A 20,002-nucleotide genomic window follows, 5' to 3' on the forward strand; every position below is an offset into this window, starting at 1 on the left:
CATGTATGAATATACAGTGAAAAGAATTGTTTCTTGCATACCATATAGACAAAGCATACTGTACATAGAGAAGGAAAGGTGAAGGTGCAGAATGTATTATAGCTAGGGTGCAGAGATAGATCTATTTAAAATGAGGTAGGTCCATTCAAAAGTCTGAAGAAGCTGTTCTTGAGTCAGTTGGTATGTATTTTCAGACTTTTGTATCCTTTTCCTGATGGAAGAAGGTGGAAGAGAGAGTGCGTGGGGCTCTTAATTATGCTGGATGCTTAATAGCAGGATGTGTAGACAGAGTCAGTGGATGGGAGCTGGTTTGTATGACGGCCTATACCAATTAAAGTCATGCCATTTAGTATGAAGAATGCACCAGCAACATTTCAGAGGCACATCAACAAGAGTCATTGAAGGACTGAGCATTGTTCTGTTTATAGTGATGACTTAGTAATATTCAGACAAATATGGGAGGACTTGTTGCAACATTTAAAGGAATTGCTTGATTGACAACAGGAAGCCAATGTGGTTGTAAATTGGGGTAAAGTGAATTGGTAAAGGCATAAATTACATATTTAGGCCATACTGTTGGACATGGTCAAATGATCCCATGAAATGCAAAAGTAAAAGCTATTGTGGAATTGTAGGAAGTTTTGAGATATCCAGGCACGAGTGGATTTTATCTGAGGTTTTTATAAAACATTAGCAGTGTAGTTGCTTATTGACTGGATCATTAACAAAAAAAGAAAAATTCCTCTGGACACTGGAGAATCAGACTGCATTTGACAACATGAAAGTTCCACCAGCTATACTGGTCCTAGAAGCATTCATTATACAAAGGGATTTAAGTTAGCTGTTGACGCCAGTGATGTGGCTTTGTTGCTGAGTTCTTACAAGAAGATGAATTGGAAATTGTGAAGCCGCTATTTCTGATAAAGGTTGAATGTCCATCAGAAACCATAGGGTAACAGACTTTAAGTTTGGCAGCATTTTGATGTACATTGCAAACAATTCTTCAATGACAATCATATGCTGTGCACAATCCTTTTAGATTTCTGGAAAGGTTTTGCAATCAGAACACCAAATTGTTCTGGTGGAGTTTATTACTGCAACCATTTTATTTACAAATTATACATGTGGCAAAATGAGAAAAATTAATTGACAATTGTTTTGTTTTTGAAGTGTTCTGAATTTGCACAGCAGAGTGAAAATGAGTTTGAAAAGTTCCGCTGTATGCCTTCCCTACCGCAATGAAAGATTTGCCTCGTGGTAATATTATTAGAGCTTAGTAATTAAACAACTATAAGAGAGTGTTGCCAAGAGAGTGTTTACCAATGTGTTTAACCAACTTTGAGGAATGCCCTGTGAAGCAATTTTTAGCTGTGTAACTGTAATTCTGCATGTTTAAGTTTTCTTTCCTTTTGTTAATAAAGGTTTTAGTTTAGTGTTTAAAATTCCAAAGGTGTTACTGAAATTTGTGCCACCTGAATTCAGTAGACTTTTCTTCTTATTGTCAGGACACAGTAAAAAAGGTTGGGATATATGGGTCAAGTTTCCCTTTGGAATTTGGTTTGCGCAGCAGTTAACAATTACTGGATCGTAACAGAAGTTAAATTATGTTCTGGAATCTTGGAAATTCTCTGACTACATTTGTTTTTGTGATCAACTTTGATATCTGTGTCTTGTATTATGTGACTTAGAAACTTGATCATTGGTTTGAGCTCATGTTTCTCATTCAGTTTTAGGCTTGCATCCTGTAAGACTCTCACACCTGCTCTGACTCAATGATCATGCTCTTCTCTCATGGAGTCATGTATTGAATGCATTTCCATTTGAGATAGTACTCCTTCCATGCTCTCTGGAGTGTAAGACATTGTTCTATGGAGGATGTTTGGAATGGACACTATGAATCCATAGAATCCCTACAGTACAGAAGGAGGCCATTCAGACCATAAACAATCTGACAACAATCCCATCCAGGCCCTATCACCACAGTCACCATACATTTTCTCTAGCTTATCCCCCTGACACTAAGGGGCAAGTTAGCATGGCCAATCCACCTAACCCGCATACCTTTAGACTGTGGGAGGAAACCAGAGCACCCAGAGGAAACCCACACTGACACAGGGAGAATGTATAAACTCCACACAGGCAATGACTCAAGCTGGGAATCAAACCCAAGCCCCTGGCACTGTGAGACAGCAGTGCTAATGATTGTGCCACTGTGCCGCCCACTATGCTAAAGGGCAATCTATTAAACCAAAATGACCAAATGGCATTATAAATATGGTCTGCAATCTGGATTCATTAACCAGAGGCAAATGCCTAAATGTACCGTTCATATTCAATTTGGTAAAATAAGTGCTCATGGCAAGTTTGGCAAGGCTCACCTCACACTGGATGAATCTCATGGCCCATTGATTTGTTTAGTCAAGTTAAATCTGCACAGATTCTTACAGAACCATTTGGCCTTGGGACCATTTTATTGGTGTGGTGACTGGTGAATAGCCCCTTGTTGCTGCATCTTTTCAGTTTCAACTATGACTTGGTCCTAAATTGGGTGAGGAACTTTCCTCAGTGTTAAGAGGCAAACTGGTTCAGCATTACCTTGTGGAGTGATATAGTATTCACTCTTTAATTTCCCTAGGCCTGTAAATAAGTTTAAATGTACTACTTAGGTCTCATCAGCAATTTCATCCATTTTATACAATAGTTTCCATTTGAGACCTGCCCTTCTGCTTAGTAGAAAGCACTCTAGAATTTATAAGTTAGACTGTTTCAAGGATTTCTTCCACACTCCTGATGAAGGAACAGTGTTTCCGAAAGCTTGTGCGTTTACTATCAAATAAATTGGTTGGACTTTAACCTGGTGTTGTGAGACTTCTTACTGTGTTTACCCCCAGTCCAACACCGGCATCTCCACATCTTGAAAGAGAAACATGGACCTGCTTTCCTCTACCATGTTCTAATCTGCAAGAAGCCATCAGAACTGCTGAGCTACCTCTGCAATTCCAAAGCCTTCACTTCAGATAAAGTAGCAACACAACGACAAAACAACAGGCCGGCACCAGAACAGAAATTCAATTTTAGTATTGGAATTACTGTTTCTGCCTTCATCTGTACCCAGTTTGATAGGTGTGACAGTGTGAGGGATTGAGTGAGATGTTGTCCTTTTGCTTTAATCTTCAGGGCAAGAGTGTGAAAAAAATAAAATAACCTTTTCCTTTATGAATTAAAAAAAACTGCTGCCAGGTTACTTAAGATGACATGATCCCTGTGTGGATAAGAAATACACACATCCACAAGCAAATCTATTTGGGACTGAATTCTCCAACCTCGCCCACAGCTGGGATTCTCCAGTCTCACTGCTGTGGCTGGAGAATTCCCACCTTGATCAGGGGCAATGAAAGATAACACCTTTAAATTCCTGTGACAGTCACTTTATGGACGAGGAGAGTAGAGTTTGTGAGAATTGGGCAAATGGTGAGTTAATTGACCTTTTAACAGCTATGAAGTTTCATATGATCATAACGTTTATAAAAATACTGTAACTAGTTCCAAAAAAAAATCAATTATATTTCTTTAATTTACTTCTTGCGATTTATCCTTTCTTTTCCAGGTTAAAACACAGAATTACGTCAGAATACACGTTCCTTGGTTTGTCCTCAGTCGAGAGGCTGAATTTCTAAAAATAAAAGTTCAGACCAAAAAGGTGGGTTGTAGTCTGACAGTAGCTCAGCTGTCTGTTCCCCTGTTGAGAACAGTTATAACTGGCAGAAGTGTTTGGTACTGTAGCGGCATAGATAATGACCGTGGTTGAATTACATGGAGTTCAGACAAGACAAAAGCAAAACAGTGCAGAGGCTGGAATCTGAAACAAAAACAGAAAATACTGGAAAATCTCAGCAGGTCTGACAGCATCTGTGAAGAGAGAATAGAGCCAATGTTTTGATCCTTGATGACCCTTCATCACAGCTATATGGATGACCTGATGGAGAGTCATCCATTGATTCTGTTCTGTCTCCACAGATGCTGTCAGAAACAGCTGAGGTTTTCCAGCATTTTCTGTTTTTGTTGGAGTTTATACAAGTTGTCTGCGTGGGTTTCTCCTAGGTGCTCCAGTTTCATCTCACACTCCAAAGGTGTGTGGGTTTGGTGGATTGGCCGTGGTAAATTGCCCCTTAGTGTCAGGAGGACTAGCAGGGTAAACATGTGGGGTTACAGGGTTAGGGCCTGGTTGTTGGTGTGGAGATGTTGCCCCTGGTTGTTGGAGTGGATTGTTAGATAGCTTTCCTAATTTAATGTCTTTAGTACTGTTAAAGAGAGTTCAGTTTAATGCTTTGTTTTTAAAGTGCATAAAATATGTTACAATTTATAAAGATCTGTAACAATTGATTTAAAGTTATGCCACAATTATTAATCTCATTTTATTATGCAAACAAAGGGACGGTTGGACTCACTTTCCATCCAACACATATCCTTTGCAGATGTTAGTATTGAGTTCTCAGCTGTGGCTCAGTGACATTGTACTTGTCTTTAAGTTTGAAGGGTGTGAGTTCAGGTCCATTGCCATATTCTTGAGAGCAAACAAAGACTGAACTGACAGACTAGTGTACTGCTGAGGGAGTGCTGCACAGCCATGTCTACCCTTACAAGTGGAGGACACAAACAACCCTATGTTGTAATCTTGAAGTAAATGTGAGAATTATCCCTGATATCACAGCCAATAGTTATCCCTCAACCAACATCACAAAAACAGACTTTCTGGACATTATTACATTGTGATTTGTGAAAATTTGGTGGCACAGTGGTTAGCACTGCTGCCTCAAAGCTCTAGGGATCTGGGTTCAATTACAGCCTTGGGTCACTGTCTGTGTGGAGTTTGCATGGGCTTCTTCTGGGTAGTCTGGTTTCCTCCCAGAGTTCAAAGATGTGCAGGTTAGGTTGATTAGCAATGGTAAATTGTCCCTTAGTGTTAGGGTGATTAGCAGGGCAAATATGTAGGGTTATGGGGATAGGACCTGAGGTGGAATTGCGGTTGGTGCCAAATCACCTTCTTCTGTACTGTAGGGATTCTATGATTCTGTGTTTCTGAGATTAAGAAATCTCACAACACCAGGTTAAAGTTCAACAGGTTTATTTGGTAGCAAAAGACATTAGCTTTCGGAGCACTGCCCTTCGTCAGGTTACTCACCTGATGAAGGGGTAGAGCCCTGAAAGCTAGTGGCTATTGCTGCAAAATAAACCTGTTGGATTTTAACCTGGTGTTGTGAGACTTCTTACTGTGTTTACCCCAGTCCAACACCGGCATCTCCACATCATGTTTCCCAGATTACAACAGTGACTACCTTTCAAATAGACTTAATTGGCTGTAAAATGCTTCTGAAGACATGAAAGACAATTCTTTCTTTCATAGTTTTGATTTTGAATTTTAAACCAAAATGTACAAATAAGTTAAGACAGAATTTCTCAAAATAATCACTTAAGTTCCCCAAATCATTTTTCTTGCAGCCAATAAGAATGCAGCAAACTGCAAAACTGAACAAAAGCTATCAATTACAAGAGGAAAAAATCTGAGCCAAGAAAAACTATGATTCTTTTCCCCTCAGCATGCCAACTAAAACAGAAATCTAATTCAGCTCCAAAAATTTGCAAAAATATTTTAAAATTGACTCCCAAAATTTCCAAGCTCTTTTAAAATTTTGACCTCTTGAGGCCTGGTCTTGTTTAACAAGGCCTAGGACTCCTGTGATCTACACCCAATTATTGTCAACCCCTGCTGCTCAATGGTTTCGTGTTCCTGGTGCACATTGACTTCATAAAACTCAGTTTCCCACACATGTTTAATTTCCCATTATAATAAAGGAAGATAAAATACGGCAAATGCTGGAATCTGAAGCAGAAGGTGCTGGAAAAACTCAATAGGTCTGATAGCATCTGCAGAGAGAGAATAGAACCAACCTTTTGAATCAAGACCCCTAGCCAGAGTTAAAGACAAAGAAAATAGGATAAGTTTTATACTATGAGTGTGAGGGGGTGTAGGAGATGGGGCTGTAGTTGGACAAAGGAAATGTAAATGGTGATGATAAAGGCTGAGAATGATGCTGAGAGTGTCCATTAAGGGACTGGAATGTGTGAATGGCCACACAAAGGTAGAGATTGTCAGCTGGCACTGGGTAGGGGCTGAAAAACAAGATAGAAAGCAAATTTCAGAAGTGGAAAAATAAAACAAGGACATGAAGTCATAAACGTAGACCAATAAGATGGAAAGAAGACGTGAAATAAAATATAATTGGGTGAAGGTGGAAGAGAGAGTTCATTCTCTGAAGTTGTTATTAATTTCCCATTGCTGCTTACGCACTTATCACTTCCAATTTTATCTCTTCAACACTAAGTAGCCACCGCATAAACCTGTTTAATGATGAAAAACTACCTTATGCCTGTTATACCATTGTATTATTCATTAAGGCCATAGGAACTAATTGTTTTGTAAATTTATATCCAGGGTGCCAAGTTCACTGATACACTTCAGTTATGCACTGAGTCACTATGTATCCGATCCCAAACCATGTGGAGGGCAGCTGGAAATGCACTAAGTGGAAATTTACTGGCTGGAAATTTACCATCCCGTCTGCCACAGGAATTGGAGTGGGCATGGGGTGGACAATGGGAAGGTCCGTTGACCTCAGATGGGATGTTACGGTTTCAGGATGAGCCGGGCCATAAAATCCCACCCCTCCTTTTAAGCCTGAAGTGTGATTATTTCTAAATTATAGGAACCAGAAAATAAAACATGACAGTGAGTGACTTATGAGTTAAACAAATTTCGCGCTGAATTAGGTTTAAAAAGTCAACCCAGATTTGGCCCAAAAAGGGAGGGGGAGAGAGAAATTGAGTAGGTTCTGGCTATTGCAGTAATAAAATTCCCAGCTCCAGCTCAGGATTAATTGCAAAGCTGATAATGTGGTAAGGCATTTGAGAAATTTAAGCACATGTGCAATGTGGTATTCAGTAGCTTTCTAAAAGGCATGAGCAAGGAGGAAAGGATCAGTCAGATCCTTCTGTGGGCAGGAGTGAGAGGTGTATAATCATAGAATCCTTATACTGCAAAAGGAGACCATTCGGCCCATTGAGTCCACACCGATGCTTCGAAAGAGCATCTTATCGAGGTCCACTCATCCACCCTATTCCCATAACCCCACCATGGCCAATCTAACTTACATATCTTTGAACATCAAGGGACAATTTAGCATGGCCAATCCACCAAATGGATGGGTACTGATGACAGCAGAATGTTGACAATTTCATAATAAGAAAGAATAAATGTGACATTGGAGCTCAACTCATCTCCAGAGAATTTCAGGGATTTGCTGAACATAGAAGTTCAATATCATCAGCAGATGTTAAGATAGCTTTGGAAGAAGCGTGTCAAAAAAAAGCCAATTGTCACTTGCTTTAGATTAAAAATCTATCAATAATAATAAAAAACGTTCAAGAACAAACAGTATTGCCCAGTTTTAGTGTAAAGCTTGCTGACACTAAATATGTCTCAAGACTGAAAGTCCTGGGGGCTACAGGAATGGTACCTGATCTCCATGGCAACAAGAATCCCTTAATTTAAACACAGTAATTGTTGTGACGAAAGAATATAATAGTAATTAAATAAAATTCTCCTAGTCATTGGTTACCTGGTATTGAAAGAAAAAAAAGTCTGAAATATCTTTAAAAAAAAACTTTCTCCAGATAAATTGGCAGATCCAGCCCTGTATTTGATTTGATTTATTAATGTCACATGTATTATTATACAGTGAAAAGTGTTGTTTCTTGCGCATTGTACAGACAAAGCATACTGTTCATAGAGAAAAAAAATGAAAGAGGGCAGAATGTAGCATTACATTCATAAGCAGAGTGTAGCGAAAGATCAACTTAATGCGAGGTAGGTCTATTCAAAAGTCTGACAGCAGCAGGGAAGAAACTGTTCTTAAATCAGTTGGTACGTGACCTCAGACTTTTGTATCTTTTTCCTGACGGAAGAAGGTGAAAGAGAGAATGTCCGAGGTGTGTGGGGTCCTTAATCATGCTGGCTGCTTTTCCCGAGGCAGTGGGAAGTGTAGACAGATCAATGGCTGGTGGGAATCTTTCGGTCCATTGGCAGGTCTAGAGGATACACTGGCGGGAATAGCTGGAAAAGCCCTCCCCGCTCACTTAATCACTTGTTCCTTGCTCTGTGTCCTGATGTGTGTTTATCTATAAACTTTAAATTAGGGTTAGGGTTAGGGTTAGAGTCACGGTAGCACAGTGATTAGCACTGCTGCTTCACAGCTCCAGGGACATGGGTTCGATTCCCGGCTTGGGCCACTATCTGTGTGGAGTTTGCACATTCTCCTTGTGTCTGCGTGGGTTTCCTCTGGGTGCTCTGGTTTCCTCCCACAGTCCAAAGATGTGCGGGTTAGGTTGATTGGCCGTGCTAAAATTGCCACTTAACGTTCTGAGATACATAGGTTAGAGGGATTAGCAAGTAAATATGTAGGGATATGGGGATAGGGCCTGGGTGGGATTATGGTGGGTGCAGACTCGATGGGCCAAATGGCCTCTTTCTGCACTGTAGGGTTTTTATGATTCTATGATGATATTTCTGCCCACTGTCAGTGGTGTAATGCTACATATACCTATAGTTCAGATTACAAAGCCCATACCCCAATGCACCTTGTTTGTGTTGCAGGCTTCAATGCAGAGTTGTTTTAAAGTAGCCAAACTCTGGGAAGCTGCCTTAGTTTTTTCAACGCTGTTGATTGGCTGCTGCCTTGTGGCCTATCAGTGGACCTCGAGGATGAAAGAATCCTTTATTATATTGTGAAATTATGTGGAGCTCCAACCAAAGTAAAACAATGCAGAGTTAAAGTAAACACTACGTAATTTGAAATATACTATTATGGATCATACAATGCTAGCACATCAAGATTATTTCTTTGTAGATTTCAGTGTAAAATGCAAAAAATGTTTCTGTATTTGGTGCAATTTTCAAATGATTGAGAAATTTTGAGGAAGCCTTGCGGGATTCTTGGTCAGAAAGTACAGTTCTGGGTTGGCTTGGATGGGAAAGGCTTGCATCTGTTTAAAGTTTATTTATTCGTGTCACAAGGAGGCTTACATTAACATGCAATGAAGTTACTGTAAAAATCCCCTAGTGACCACACTCCGTGGTATCTGTTCAGGTACACAGAGGGAAAATTTAAAGTTTCAAGTTTATTTATTAGTGTCACAAGTCGGCTTACGTTAACACTGAAATGAAGTTACTGTGAAAATCCCTTAATTGCCACATTTTCCAGCACCTATTTGGGTACACTGAGAGAGAATTCAGCATGGCCAATACACCTAACCAGCACGTCTTTGGACTGTGGGAGAAAGTCAGAGCACCTGGAGGAAACCCACACGGATACAGGGAGAACATGCAGGTGTACAGACAGTGACCCAAGCCAGGAATCAAACCCGGGTCCCTAACACTGAGAGGCAGCAGTGTTAACCACTGTGTCACCATGCCACCCCGGGGATTCCTATGACTGAACATAAGTTTGAAGCATAATTAATGCACAAAGAGGTAGAAACACCAATTACCAAATGCTAATTGACCCACCAGTTTGGGTGCTTTAGCAGGAATATTTCTGTATACTGTCGCGACATTATTTTAAATATCTCAGTTGGAGTTGCTTTTCATGTCCTGAGTTGGCAATTTATTTGTTATTGGATTTCAAAGGTAGACCTTTAAGTAGCTTGAGGCAATTTGTGTCCTAAAGATGTAGGTCAGCTCTCATGGGCGATTATCTCTGCAGTGAACCAGCAATCTGTTCCCAGAATCCATTGGGAAATTAGCTTCTGTGTTACATAGCAATGACAAGCTGCAGCACAATGTTAAAGGATTAAAACGAAGTTGTTCGGAATATTTTTCAACCTGTCAAAAATTTTTTCTGACTTATTTACAACCTAAAGGGATTTCTATATTTGAGTTTGACTGTTTGAGAGAGAGGGATAGCCAATAATACACACCATTAAAAAAGACAGCCACAGTAAGGTTTATCATGAACAGTTATTGCTACTGCAGATCTTAAGAAGATAAGGGTGGAGGCGTGAACCATGCAACCGTTCAAGCCCGCTCCGCCTTTCAGTAAGATCATAGCTGATCTTATTTTGACCTCAATGTAACATTCCTGCCCATTTCCTAGAACCTTTGACTCCCCTTAGTTCAAGAATTTGGGTCGACTCTCTGACCTCTCCCACCATTGGGATTCTCCTATCCTGCTACTGTGAACGGTGATTTGGCTGAGCTTCAAATTCTCCATTCTTGCTGGCAGTGGTGGTTTGGTGGGAATGGCCAGAGAATTCAGGCCTCTGTCTATCTCAGTCTTCACTATATTCAATGACTCACCCTATCTTTCTTTCTGCACTCTCTCCTTTCCTTCTCCCCTATGTACTCAGTCAATAGTATGTTTTGTCTATACAACGGACAAGGAACAATACTTTCCACTTTATCCCAATACACAGAACATAGAACAATACAGTGCAGGAGCAGGGCCTTTGGCCCACCATGCTGTGCCAAAAGTGACACTAAATTAATTTATCCAAAGCAGAACGAATACGAGTGGCAATAATAAACGAAACTAAATCAAATCAAAGGATTTTCCAGCCCCACTTGCAATGGGACCAGAAATTCTCACCCAAGTCAATAGACCTTTACCTAGTTTGTCAAATTTTCCATCTCACCCATGACGATTCCCATGGCAGGCATGAATGGGAAATCCTGCCCTCAGCTTATACTGTCTTTCGGCTTTAAGAATTCCAAATGGCCATGGCACTCTGAGTGAAGAAATTGCTGAGTGGTTGATACTTTATTTTTACATGGTGCCCCTAATTCTATGCTCCCCGGGGATGGAAACATCCTCTCAGCATCTATTCTCTGGATCTTAAATGTTTCAATAAGATTACACCTCATTACACAGTGAAGACAGGCACAAGATGCTTAATCTTCCCTCATAAACCAACCCACTTCGTCTGAAGAATCAACCGAGTGAACCTTCTTTGAACAACCTCCATTGCAAGTATATCCCTCCTTAAATAAGGAGAGTAAAACATTACTATTGCCAGGAATCCAGGTTCAATTCCTGCCACGGATTACTGTTTGTGTGGAGTTTGCATGTGTCTGCATGAGTTTCCTCCGAGTGCTCCGATTTCCTCACACAGTCAGAAGATGTGTGAATGCTAAGGTGAGGCTGTGCTAAATTGCCTATTTGTGTCAGGGGGATTTTGGATTAAGGGGATAGGGCCTGGGTAGGATAGTTGTTAGTGCAGGCTCAAAGGGCCAAATGGCCTCCTTCTGCGTTGTAGGAATTCTATGAACTCAGTTCAACAAACTTCTTAAGCTTAGACCCAAATTTGTTCATCATTTAGCCCAGAATGGTCCAGGCATTGTCTCACTAATGCACTGTACTACTATCAGAAGACTTAGAAATCATAGAATCATAGAATTCCTAAAAACAAAAGGAAGCCATTTGACCCATTGAGTCTGCACCAGCAATGACCCCACCCAGGCTGGTCCCCATAACTCCACATATTTACCCCACTAATCCCTTTAATTTACTCATCTTGTGACACAAAGGGGCAATTTAGCATGGCCAATCAATCTAACCTGGATATCTTAGCACTGTGGAAGGAAAACGGAGTACCCAAGGAAAACTACACAGACACAGTGTGCAAACCTCAATAGACAGTGACCTGAGGCCGGAATGGACCTGGGTCCCTGGTGCTGTGAGGCAGTAATGCTAACCACTGTGCCACCATTCTGTCCCTATTTTTATATTCTACTCCCCTTTTGCAATAAACACTAACTTTCTACTTCTCTTCCTGATTAGTCACTGTAGCTGCATGCTAACTTCTTCTGCTTCATGCAGGAAAACACCCAGAATGCCCTGAGTTCCCACAGCTGTCTGCAATCTCTCTCTATTTAAAGAGTAGAGATGTGGGGATGTGGAGGTTCCTCCTGGGAGGCAGACGTTTTGGGCCACGGTTCAGTTGCTCGCAGCTGGAGAACGTTAAGAATATATTCATTGTCCATTTTTGAGTGTTTCGGGCCACATTTGCTGCCCGAACCTTTATTTTGTCCCTCCGTTGACCACTGGGTCTGCCAATACACTGGTAGATTGTATTGACATGACCATGTGCTGCATCCCAATCAATGACTGGGGTGCAGGAACTTTGAGGTTTGTAGTTCCTATGCCTTCATATGACAATGGTCTTGAAAAAAGTGACTGGTGGTTTCAGTTCCAAAATGCCATCGAGGAACCTTTGAGGAACAGTTGGTTTTTGGAATACCAAAGGCCAGGCCTACTTTCCAATCATTCCAGCAGATTCCCAACTAATTTAAAACTGGAGAGCACAGGAACAACATGGATTTTGTTTAACAGCTGGGCAAAGTTTATCTATTCATATCACAAGTCAGTTTACATTAACACAGCGATGAAGTTACTGTGAAAATCCCCTAGCCGCCACACTCCAGTGCCTGTTTGGGTATACTGAGGGAGAATTTAGCATGACCAATGCACCTAACTAGCACATCATTCAGTCTGTGGGAGGAAACCAGAACACCCACAGGAAACCCACTCAGACATGGAGAGAATGTGCAAACTCCACACAGACAGTGACCCAAGCTGGGAATTGAACCCAGGTCCTGGCACTGTGAGGCAGCAGTGCTAACCACTGTGGCACCATACTGCCCTGGTGAAAGACAGTATTTGTGGCTGTACTTAATAATAAAGATGGCGGCACGGTGGCACAATGGTTAGCACTGCTGCCTCAGAGAGCCAGAGAACTGGGTTCAGTTCCAGCCTTGGGTGACTGTCCATGTAGAGTTTGCACACTCTCTCTTGTCGCCTCTGGTTGCTCCGGTTTCCTCCCACACTCCAAAGATGCGCAGATTAGGTGGATTGGCCATGCTAAATTCTCCCTTAGTGTTCCAAGATGTATAGGTTACCGAAATTAGCCATGGTAAATGTGTGGGGTTACAGGGTTAGGGTGGGGAAGAGGGCCTGGATAAGTTAGTCTGACAGAATCACTGCAGACCCAATGGGCCAATTGGCCTCTTCTGCACTTTCTTGATTGCAGAAAAAGATGGCATGGTGGCACAGTAGTTTATTGCCTCACAGCGCCAGGAACCTGGGTTCAATTCCTGCCTCAGGTCACTGTTTCTGTGGAGTTTGCATGTGTCCACGTATATTTCCTCCGGGTGCTCTGGTTTCCTCACACAGTCAAAAGATGTGTGAGTTAGGTTGATTGGCTATGCTAAATTGTTCCTTAGTGTCAGGGGAGAGGGGGTTAAGGGGATAGGGCCCTGGTGGGCTTGTTGTTGGTGCAGGCTCAATGGGCTGAATGGCCTCCTTCTGCACTATAGGGATTCTATCAATTCAGTTCAACAAAGTTCTTAAGCTTAAACCCAATTTTGTTCATCATTTAGCCCTTGTGGATGGGAGCGATTGTTAATGGAACATTTGCATTCAGTTCCAGTACCCCCGATTGTGTGTATAACTGTTGGGTATAACTGTAACGTGAAACTATCTCTTATTGTACTAGTGCCATCCTTCAGATAACACTGAGAAAAGTATCAGCATTAAAATTCTCCTGACTGCTCTTTTTCTCGTGAGACTGTTGATTTCAGCAGACTTGTGTGTACTTTAACATGTGTGAATATGCCCAACAGAAACCTATTTGACATTTCTCCGACAAATTTTAATGGGGACCATTTTGCCATTTTTATTCTAAGTGCTGAGCAGACTTGAAATTGGGAGCGTTTCAGATCTTTAAACTTTAATTATTCGTTTCTGCCCACTATGTGCAGGAACCTGATCGGGGCCAGCGGAGTTGATCAGGTAAATCCTGATTGCCTTGACACCTCTGTCACCTGTCGGGAATCTAGATTTTAGGCTGATTCCCCATTCAGCTGGAAAGACCCCCCCCACCTTCTTTATTAAAACCCCTCTGGTGTGTTCTAGGTATTATTGTGCTATCTAAGTACATCAAATTACGCGTTGAAACAAAATATTTTAATTTCTGCGATATGTCACCTAAGTTACATGGCTGTTGTTTAAGCTTAGCCATCTTACCCTGGATACAGTTATTAATTTCTCAACCTCTTCTTCGTCCAAGTAAACTCATGTCAATCACTCTTTAAATAACAAGCTTCAGTGAGACTTCAGTATCCAATTACTGCTGCAGAGACTACGGTCAGGGTAAATCACAACACCCCAGTAAGTGATAGTAACACGTGTTGCAGGTTTTATGACTAAAATCTCACACAAAAATAAAATTGTGAGGACGTCTGACAGTTATCCTCCAAGCCACTTACCATCCAGGCTTGGAAATATATCACCGTTCCTTCACCGTGACTGGGTGAAAATCCTGATACTCCTGTACTAATAGCACTCTCGTGGTTCAAGAGGGTGGCTCACTACTACCCTCAAAGCAATTAGGGAAGGGTGATAGATGCTGGCCTAACCAGGAATATCTGTAATCGTCAACAAATAATAAAAAAAGTGCCAGGGACCTTGCAAAAGTGGAATCCATTTAACATTTGAATAATTCGGGCGGCACGGTAGCACAGTAGTTAGCACTGCTGCTTCACAGCTTCTGGGTTCGACTCCCGGCTTGGGTCACTGTCTGTGTGGAGTTTTGATGTGGAGATGCTGGTGTTGGACTGGGGTAAACACAGCTGAACATTCACCTGACGAAGAGGTAAACCTTGAAAGCTCGTGAGTTTACTATCAAATAAATTGGTGGGACTTAAACCTGGTGTTGTCAGGCTTCTTACTGTGTGTGGAGTTTGCACATTCTCCTCATGTCTGCGTGAGTTTCCTCCGGGTACCCCGGTTTCCTCCCACAGTCCAAAGATGTGCGGGTTAGGTTGATTGGCCAGGCTAAAATTGCCCCTTGGTGTGCTAGGATGCTTAGGTTAGAGGGATTAGCGGGTAAAATATGTAGGGATATGGGGGTAGGGCTTGGGTGGGATTGTGTTCGGTGCAGACCCGATGGGCCGAAGGGCCTCTTCCTGCACTGTAGGGTTCTATGATTCTAAGTTGCTGCACAAGAGTGCAGAAGGAAAAAGCATTGTTGATTCAGATCAAATCTCTGAGCCTTTTTCTATGTAGTTCACACAATGTTGGACAGATATAGTATGGCTCCTGCTCTGTCCAAGGCCACAAGAAACTACAAAGGGTTGCGAATGAAGCCCAGTCTGTCACACAAACACAGCCATGTATCTGTTGACTCTGTTTACGCTTCCAGCAGCCTCAGAAAAACAGCCGGCAAGGTCAAGGACCCACACAGTCCAGACATAATCTCTTCTACCTTCTTCCATCGGGAAAAAGATACAATAGTCAGAGGTCACGTACCAACTGACTCAAGAAAGCTTCTTCCCTGCTGCCATCAGACTTTTGAATGGACCTACCACATATTAAGTTAAGCTTTCTCAACACCCTACCTATGACGGTAGCACTACGTTCTGCGCCCTGTCCTTTCCTTCTCTATGAAGTGTATAATGTGCAAGAAACAATACTTTTCACTGTATACAAGTGACAATAATAAATCAAAGCAAATCAAAATAACATTGCCTTGGTGAAATGTTGAAAAATAGTTGTATTAGTTGCTACTGGACAGGGTGAACCAGCTGAATAGCTGGCAATGTGTGCAAGAGGGGAGATGTGGGTGTGAGGCTTCCAACATTATTAAGTGTGATGTGAAGCTATGAATGTTAGATATGAGCCCTAATCAATGTTGTCAGTAGGTAGAGTTATAGTGAATTGAGCAGTGTATGAGACTGGTGGATTTCTTGGTAGGATGTGGCATTTGAAGATGCCTACATTGAAAAAGAAAGTTGATTTATTGGTCACAAGTAAGACTTGCATGAACACTGTAATGAAGTTACTGTAAAAATCCCCTAGTCGCCACACTCTGGCACCTAATCAGATACACTGAAGGAGAACTAAGCAGAGCCATTCACCTAATCTGCACATCTTTGGACTGTGGGAGGAAACCGGAGCACCTGGAGGAAAACCATGCAGACATGGGGAAAACATGCAAACTCCCAATCACCCAATCACCCAAAGCAAGAATCAAACCCATGCCCCTCGTGCTGTGAGTCAGTGGTGCTAACCACCGGCACCCATTGGTCAATTGTCCTTGATCAATCGTGTATGGTCATTGAACTCCTGGGGGCATTGCAACCAGATTCTGGTTAGACCTCTGGCATTGACTGCAATGACTGTCGCTGCCCCTGCAGTGTTTGCCTGAAAAACCTCTTGGGCCCCTGTGGATAGAGGACGTCACTCCTTTCCTACACAATGGTGTCCAGCAGGAAGTCTCAGAACTGTGGAGTTCGCCTGTCCCCCACTTGAACCATTAATCATTCTTCCTCAGTTCATAGTCTCTTCCCCCAGTGACTTTTAGAGTGCACCTCCCCTTCAGGTGGTGAAGTCTACTTTAAATCATGCAGCCATGCTTTAAGTGGGGCTAAGTTTAGTTTTTTTTAAGCTGATTTATAAGTGTCACAAGTAGGTTGACATTAACACTGCAATGAAGTTATCTTGAAAATCCCCAAGTTGCCACACTCTGGTACCTGTTCGGGTACACTGAGGGAGAAATTAGCGTGGCCAATGTACCTAACCAGCACATCTTTCAGACTGTGGGTGGAAATCGGAACATGTGGAGGAAACTCAGGCAGACATGAGGAGAAAGTGCAACTATACACAGACAGTAACCCAAGTCAGGAATCAAACCCAGGTCCCTGCACTGTGGGGCAGCAGCGCCAATCACCATGCAACTAGCAAACCTGGGTGCCTGATGAGGGGTGAACCCACTTAGCAGTATGTTTATCACTGGACTGCAGTCATTTAAATTAGCAGAAGCACATGGTTTGTGTGCTGGCTGTCGGAGTACTGGCTAATCATGCATCACAATCGCAATGCCTGTTATAAGAGGCTATCCAGTTTTGTTCCCTTTATTCTGGGCTAATTGGCAAAGTGGCTTCTTCTGCTTCTATACTTCCTTGTGTATTCTTCCTCCCAATTCTACTTATCGTGCTATTTGACTTGTTATAGATCAAATGTACAATTAGGTAAACATACTCGAAGCAAGTAATTTGAATAGAATAAAATTACAAAAGGAACCTTTGCCATCAAGCTTTTGGAATAATATTATTTTAATGTAAAGGCTGGAGTCGAAATTCTTGGCAGCCTTGCCAACGGATCATGGGTTGTAGAACAAGAGCAATACTGAATTATTTACACATTGATACTGGATACTGTGTGAAAGTGGATGAAATTGATCAGTTAGTGGGAATTGAGATTTAAAGGATGATTCGTAAGGCTCCTATCTTGATACGGGGCTCTGATTCTATGCCATAATACCCAATATTAAAGCACCAACTCGGCATTTTGACCATCGGTGGTGGCAGAGGCGAACTCACTGGGGTCTTTTAAGAGACTTCTGGATGAGTACATGGGATTTAATGGGATTGAGAGTTATAGAAAAGCCTGGTAGGTATGGACATGATCGGTGCAACTTGTGGGCCAAAGGGCCTGTTTGTGCCGCAGTGCTCTACGTTCTATGTTCTAATATGTGCCCTTACCATAGGTGACCCTGTCTATGTTATAGGTATTTATGTGGCTGAACCATATGATTGATGAAACATCCCGTGCCAAACAATTTAGATTTACAGCAAGATAATCCTTATTTGAAATGACATCATATGCTTCTTATATTTTTCCTGAGTTAATAACAAAATTGGTAACCTCACGATTTCCAGCAATCTTGGTCATCTACTTAAATCCACTTGGATTAAATGCTACAATAGCTCACTAGTAAAGCTTAATTTTGGTATATTTTATTACTTCCTATCAGTATTCTCTGTGCGATACGCAATTCCATCAAAATGCCGAGTTGGTGCTTTAGGTTACCAGATATATATTTTTCTCCACCCAGACGATGGTGAGTATGTGGAATTCCCTATCACAGAATGTAGTTGAGGCCAAAACGTTGTGTGAATTCAAGAAGAAATTAGATGTAGCTCTTGAGGCTGAAGGAATCAAGGGATATGGGAAGAAAAGTGGAATCAGGATATTGAATTTGATGATCAGCCTTGATCATAATGAAAGGAGGAGCAGGGCTTAATGGCCTACACCTGCTTCGAGTTTCTATGTATGTTTCTATGTCAAATAAAATTTCCAGTTTGGGGAGAGGTTTGTCCATATTTCTAATCATGCTTTCAAAGGAAGTTGCAGGGAGCAGGGTGAAAAAAATTAAAAAGCTAAATGAAGATTTCTTTTCATAATACACTGTTCAAAAATGTTAAGTAAAGAAAAAGCACTTCATTCTCTTTGGAAAGCAGTGACTATTTTGGGTGTTCCCATTTGGCTGATGTTCATTTGAGCATTCAAGTTTTCATTCTTCCTCAGGTTCTTGAAATCAAACAGGAGGAAGGAATCACAGCAAAAATGAATGCAATCTTGCAAAAGTTCACAAAGCCTTTACAGCCTAAGGTTGGATGGTCGTCCCTGACAGACAAACACTTATCACACCCCTTTTCCAGGGATAGGATGGATTTGTGAGTAATTCACACAGAAAGGCATCGGGGAGGGGGAGAGGGAGGGGTATTTTCTGCTCCTGTTTTCGGGGGCTTGGGGTGGGTGGCGGGGGTAGACAACCTTATTGGGGTCTCAAAATGGGTTTGATGTTGGTGGGATTTCCCATTGCGATTGTCCTCACACCCTGATGATGACATAACGACTATCCTGATGTTCAATGTGGGGGTCACCATTTGAATATGTTTAGATACCACTATCAGGCCTTTAACACCTGATGGTCACCACCACCCACCACCCATTCCCCACCCCCCCTCCCCCCCCACCCCTCCATTAAATTGTCCATTCACTCCACCAACATGCATCATGACAGCTTCCCCATGATGTGCACCAAGTGAGCAGAACTTGCCGGAGCCACGCACAGGTGAATACAGCCCCTGAGTGGCAGAGGAACATGCCCAGACACTGCCTTTGTGAGGGGGCATTGCCAGGAAGTGTGCTGTGTGGCAGGGTGGGGGTTGGTGTTGCGTCAGTAGGTTCAGCTGCATTGGATGGGGTTCCATGTCTATTGTGGGAGAGGATGGGGATGGTGGGGGGTTGGGTGGGAGAGAGATCGAGGTGGGGGGGTAGATTCCATGTTTCCATGTCTGTTTGAGGGGGTGATGGTTTTGTGACTATTAAACTCGCTTCTGTAGAGACCAATGGGGTTTCATTGAATCTAAGGAAAAATGGGTTTAATTTGATATGTAGAATAGGGAATAGATCAAGCAACCATAAAACTTTACAGCGCATTCCAGAAGTGCTTTTCGAAAGCACTCTCCTCCTTCTCCTATTATCTCTCCACATACATTTTTCCCTTTTTCAAATATTTATCTGGTTCAAATAACAATGGGGGTGATGTTGAGCCCCCGCTCTCTGTTTGCTGGAATGGTAGCAGACACACAAGATCCAGCAAAATGCAGAAATCAGGAAACTCTCTGGCGACATTGTGATCTCCAAGTTTCGCTGCCCTTTGCCAGTGATGTAGCCTCTGTTTAATATAATCTAATAAATTTAAATATTATTAAAGGCTCCCCCTTGCCCTATTTTCCCCCTAGACATATTTGCAAATCTCGCTGATGTAACTTCATATTGGCGTGGTTTGCAACAACTTGATGTGAATCTGTCATGGGAATCTCCCGAGGGTGTAAAGATGAGTCTAGGCCCTTGGGGGAAGAGGGGCATAGCCAGGGGCAGTGCCAGGGTGGACCCTAGTGGGAGCCTCAATGCAGAGTGGGGAGGGGCTTGGGACTCATATATTTGTGGTGGGGAGGAGGAAGCAGATGTGGGTGCTGGGGATGCCGGCAATGGCTCTTTTCGGTACAGGAATGACACATGCTAGCTCTGATTACGGGACA

At 42.2% G+C, this 20,002-nt stretch overlaps 1 protein-coding gene across 5 annotated transcripts in view; it reads left to right on the forward strand.

Moving 5' to 3' along the window:
• LOC145355316 (anoctamin-2-like) overlaps positions 1-20,002 on the forward strand; it is a 117,536-nt gene that overhangs the window by 24,493 nt on the left and 73,041 nt on the right. For 4 of the 5 annotated variants that reach the window (XM_080207270.1, XM_080207271.1, XM_080207272.1 and 1 more), the window contains 2 exons: positions 3,608-3,700; positions 18,480-18,628. In XM_080207270.1, the coding sequence (XP_080063396.1) occupies positions 3,608-3,700; positions 18,480-18,628 (242 nt within the window). The remainder of the gene's footprint in view (positions 1-3,607; positions 3,701-18,479; positions 18,629-20,002) is intronic. The other variant, XM_080207274.1, reaches the window with a different exon arrangement.

Source organism: Carcharhinus amblyrhynchos, chromosome 19 (assembly GCF_965287045.1).
Source record: "Carcharhinus amblyrhynchos chromosome 19, sCarAmb.v2.hapA, whole genome shotgun sequence".
NCBI lineage: Eukaryota > Metazoa > Chordata > Chondrichthyes > Carcharhiniformes > Carcharhinidae > Carcharhinus > Carcharhinus amblyrhynchos.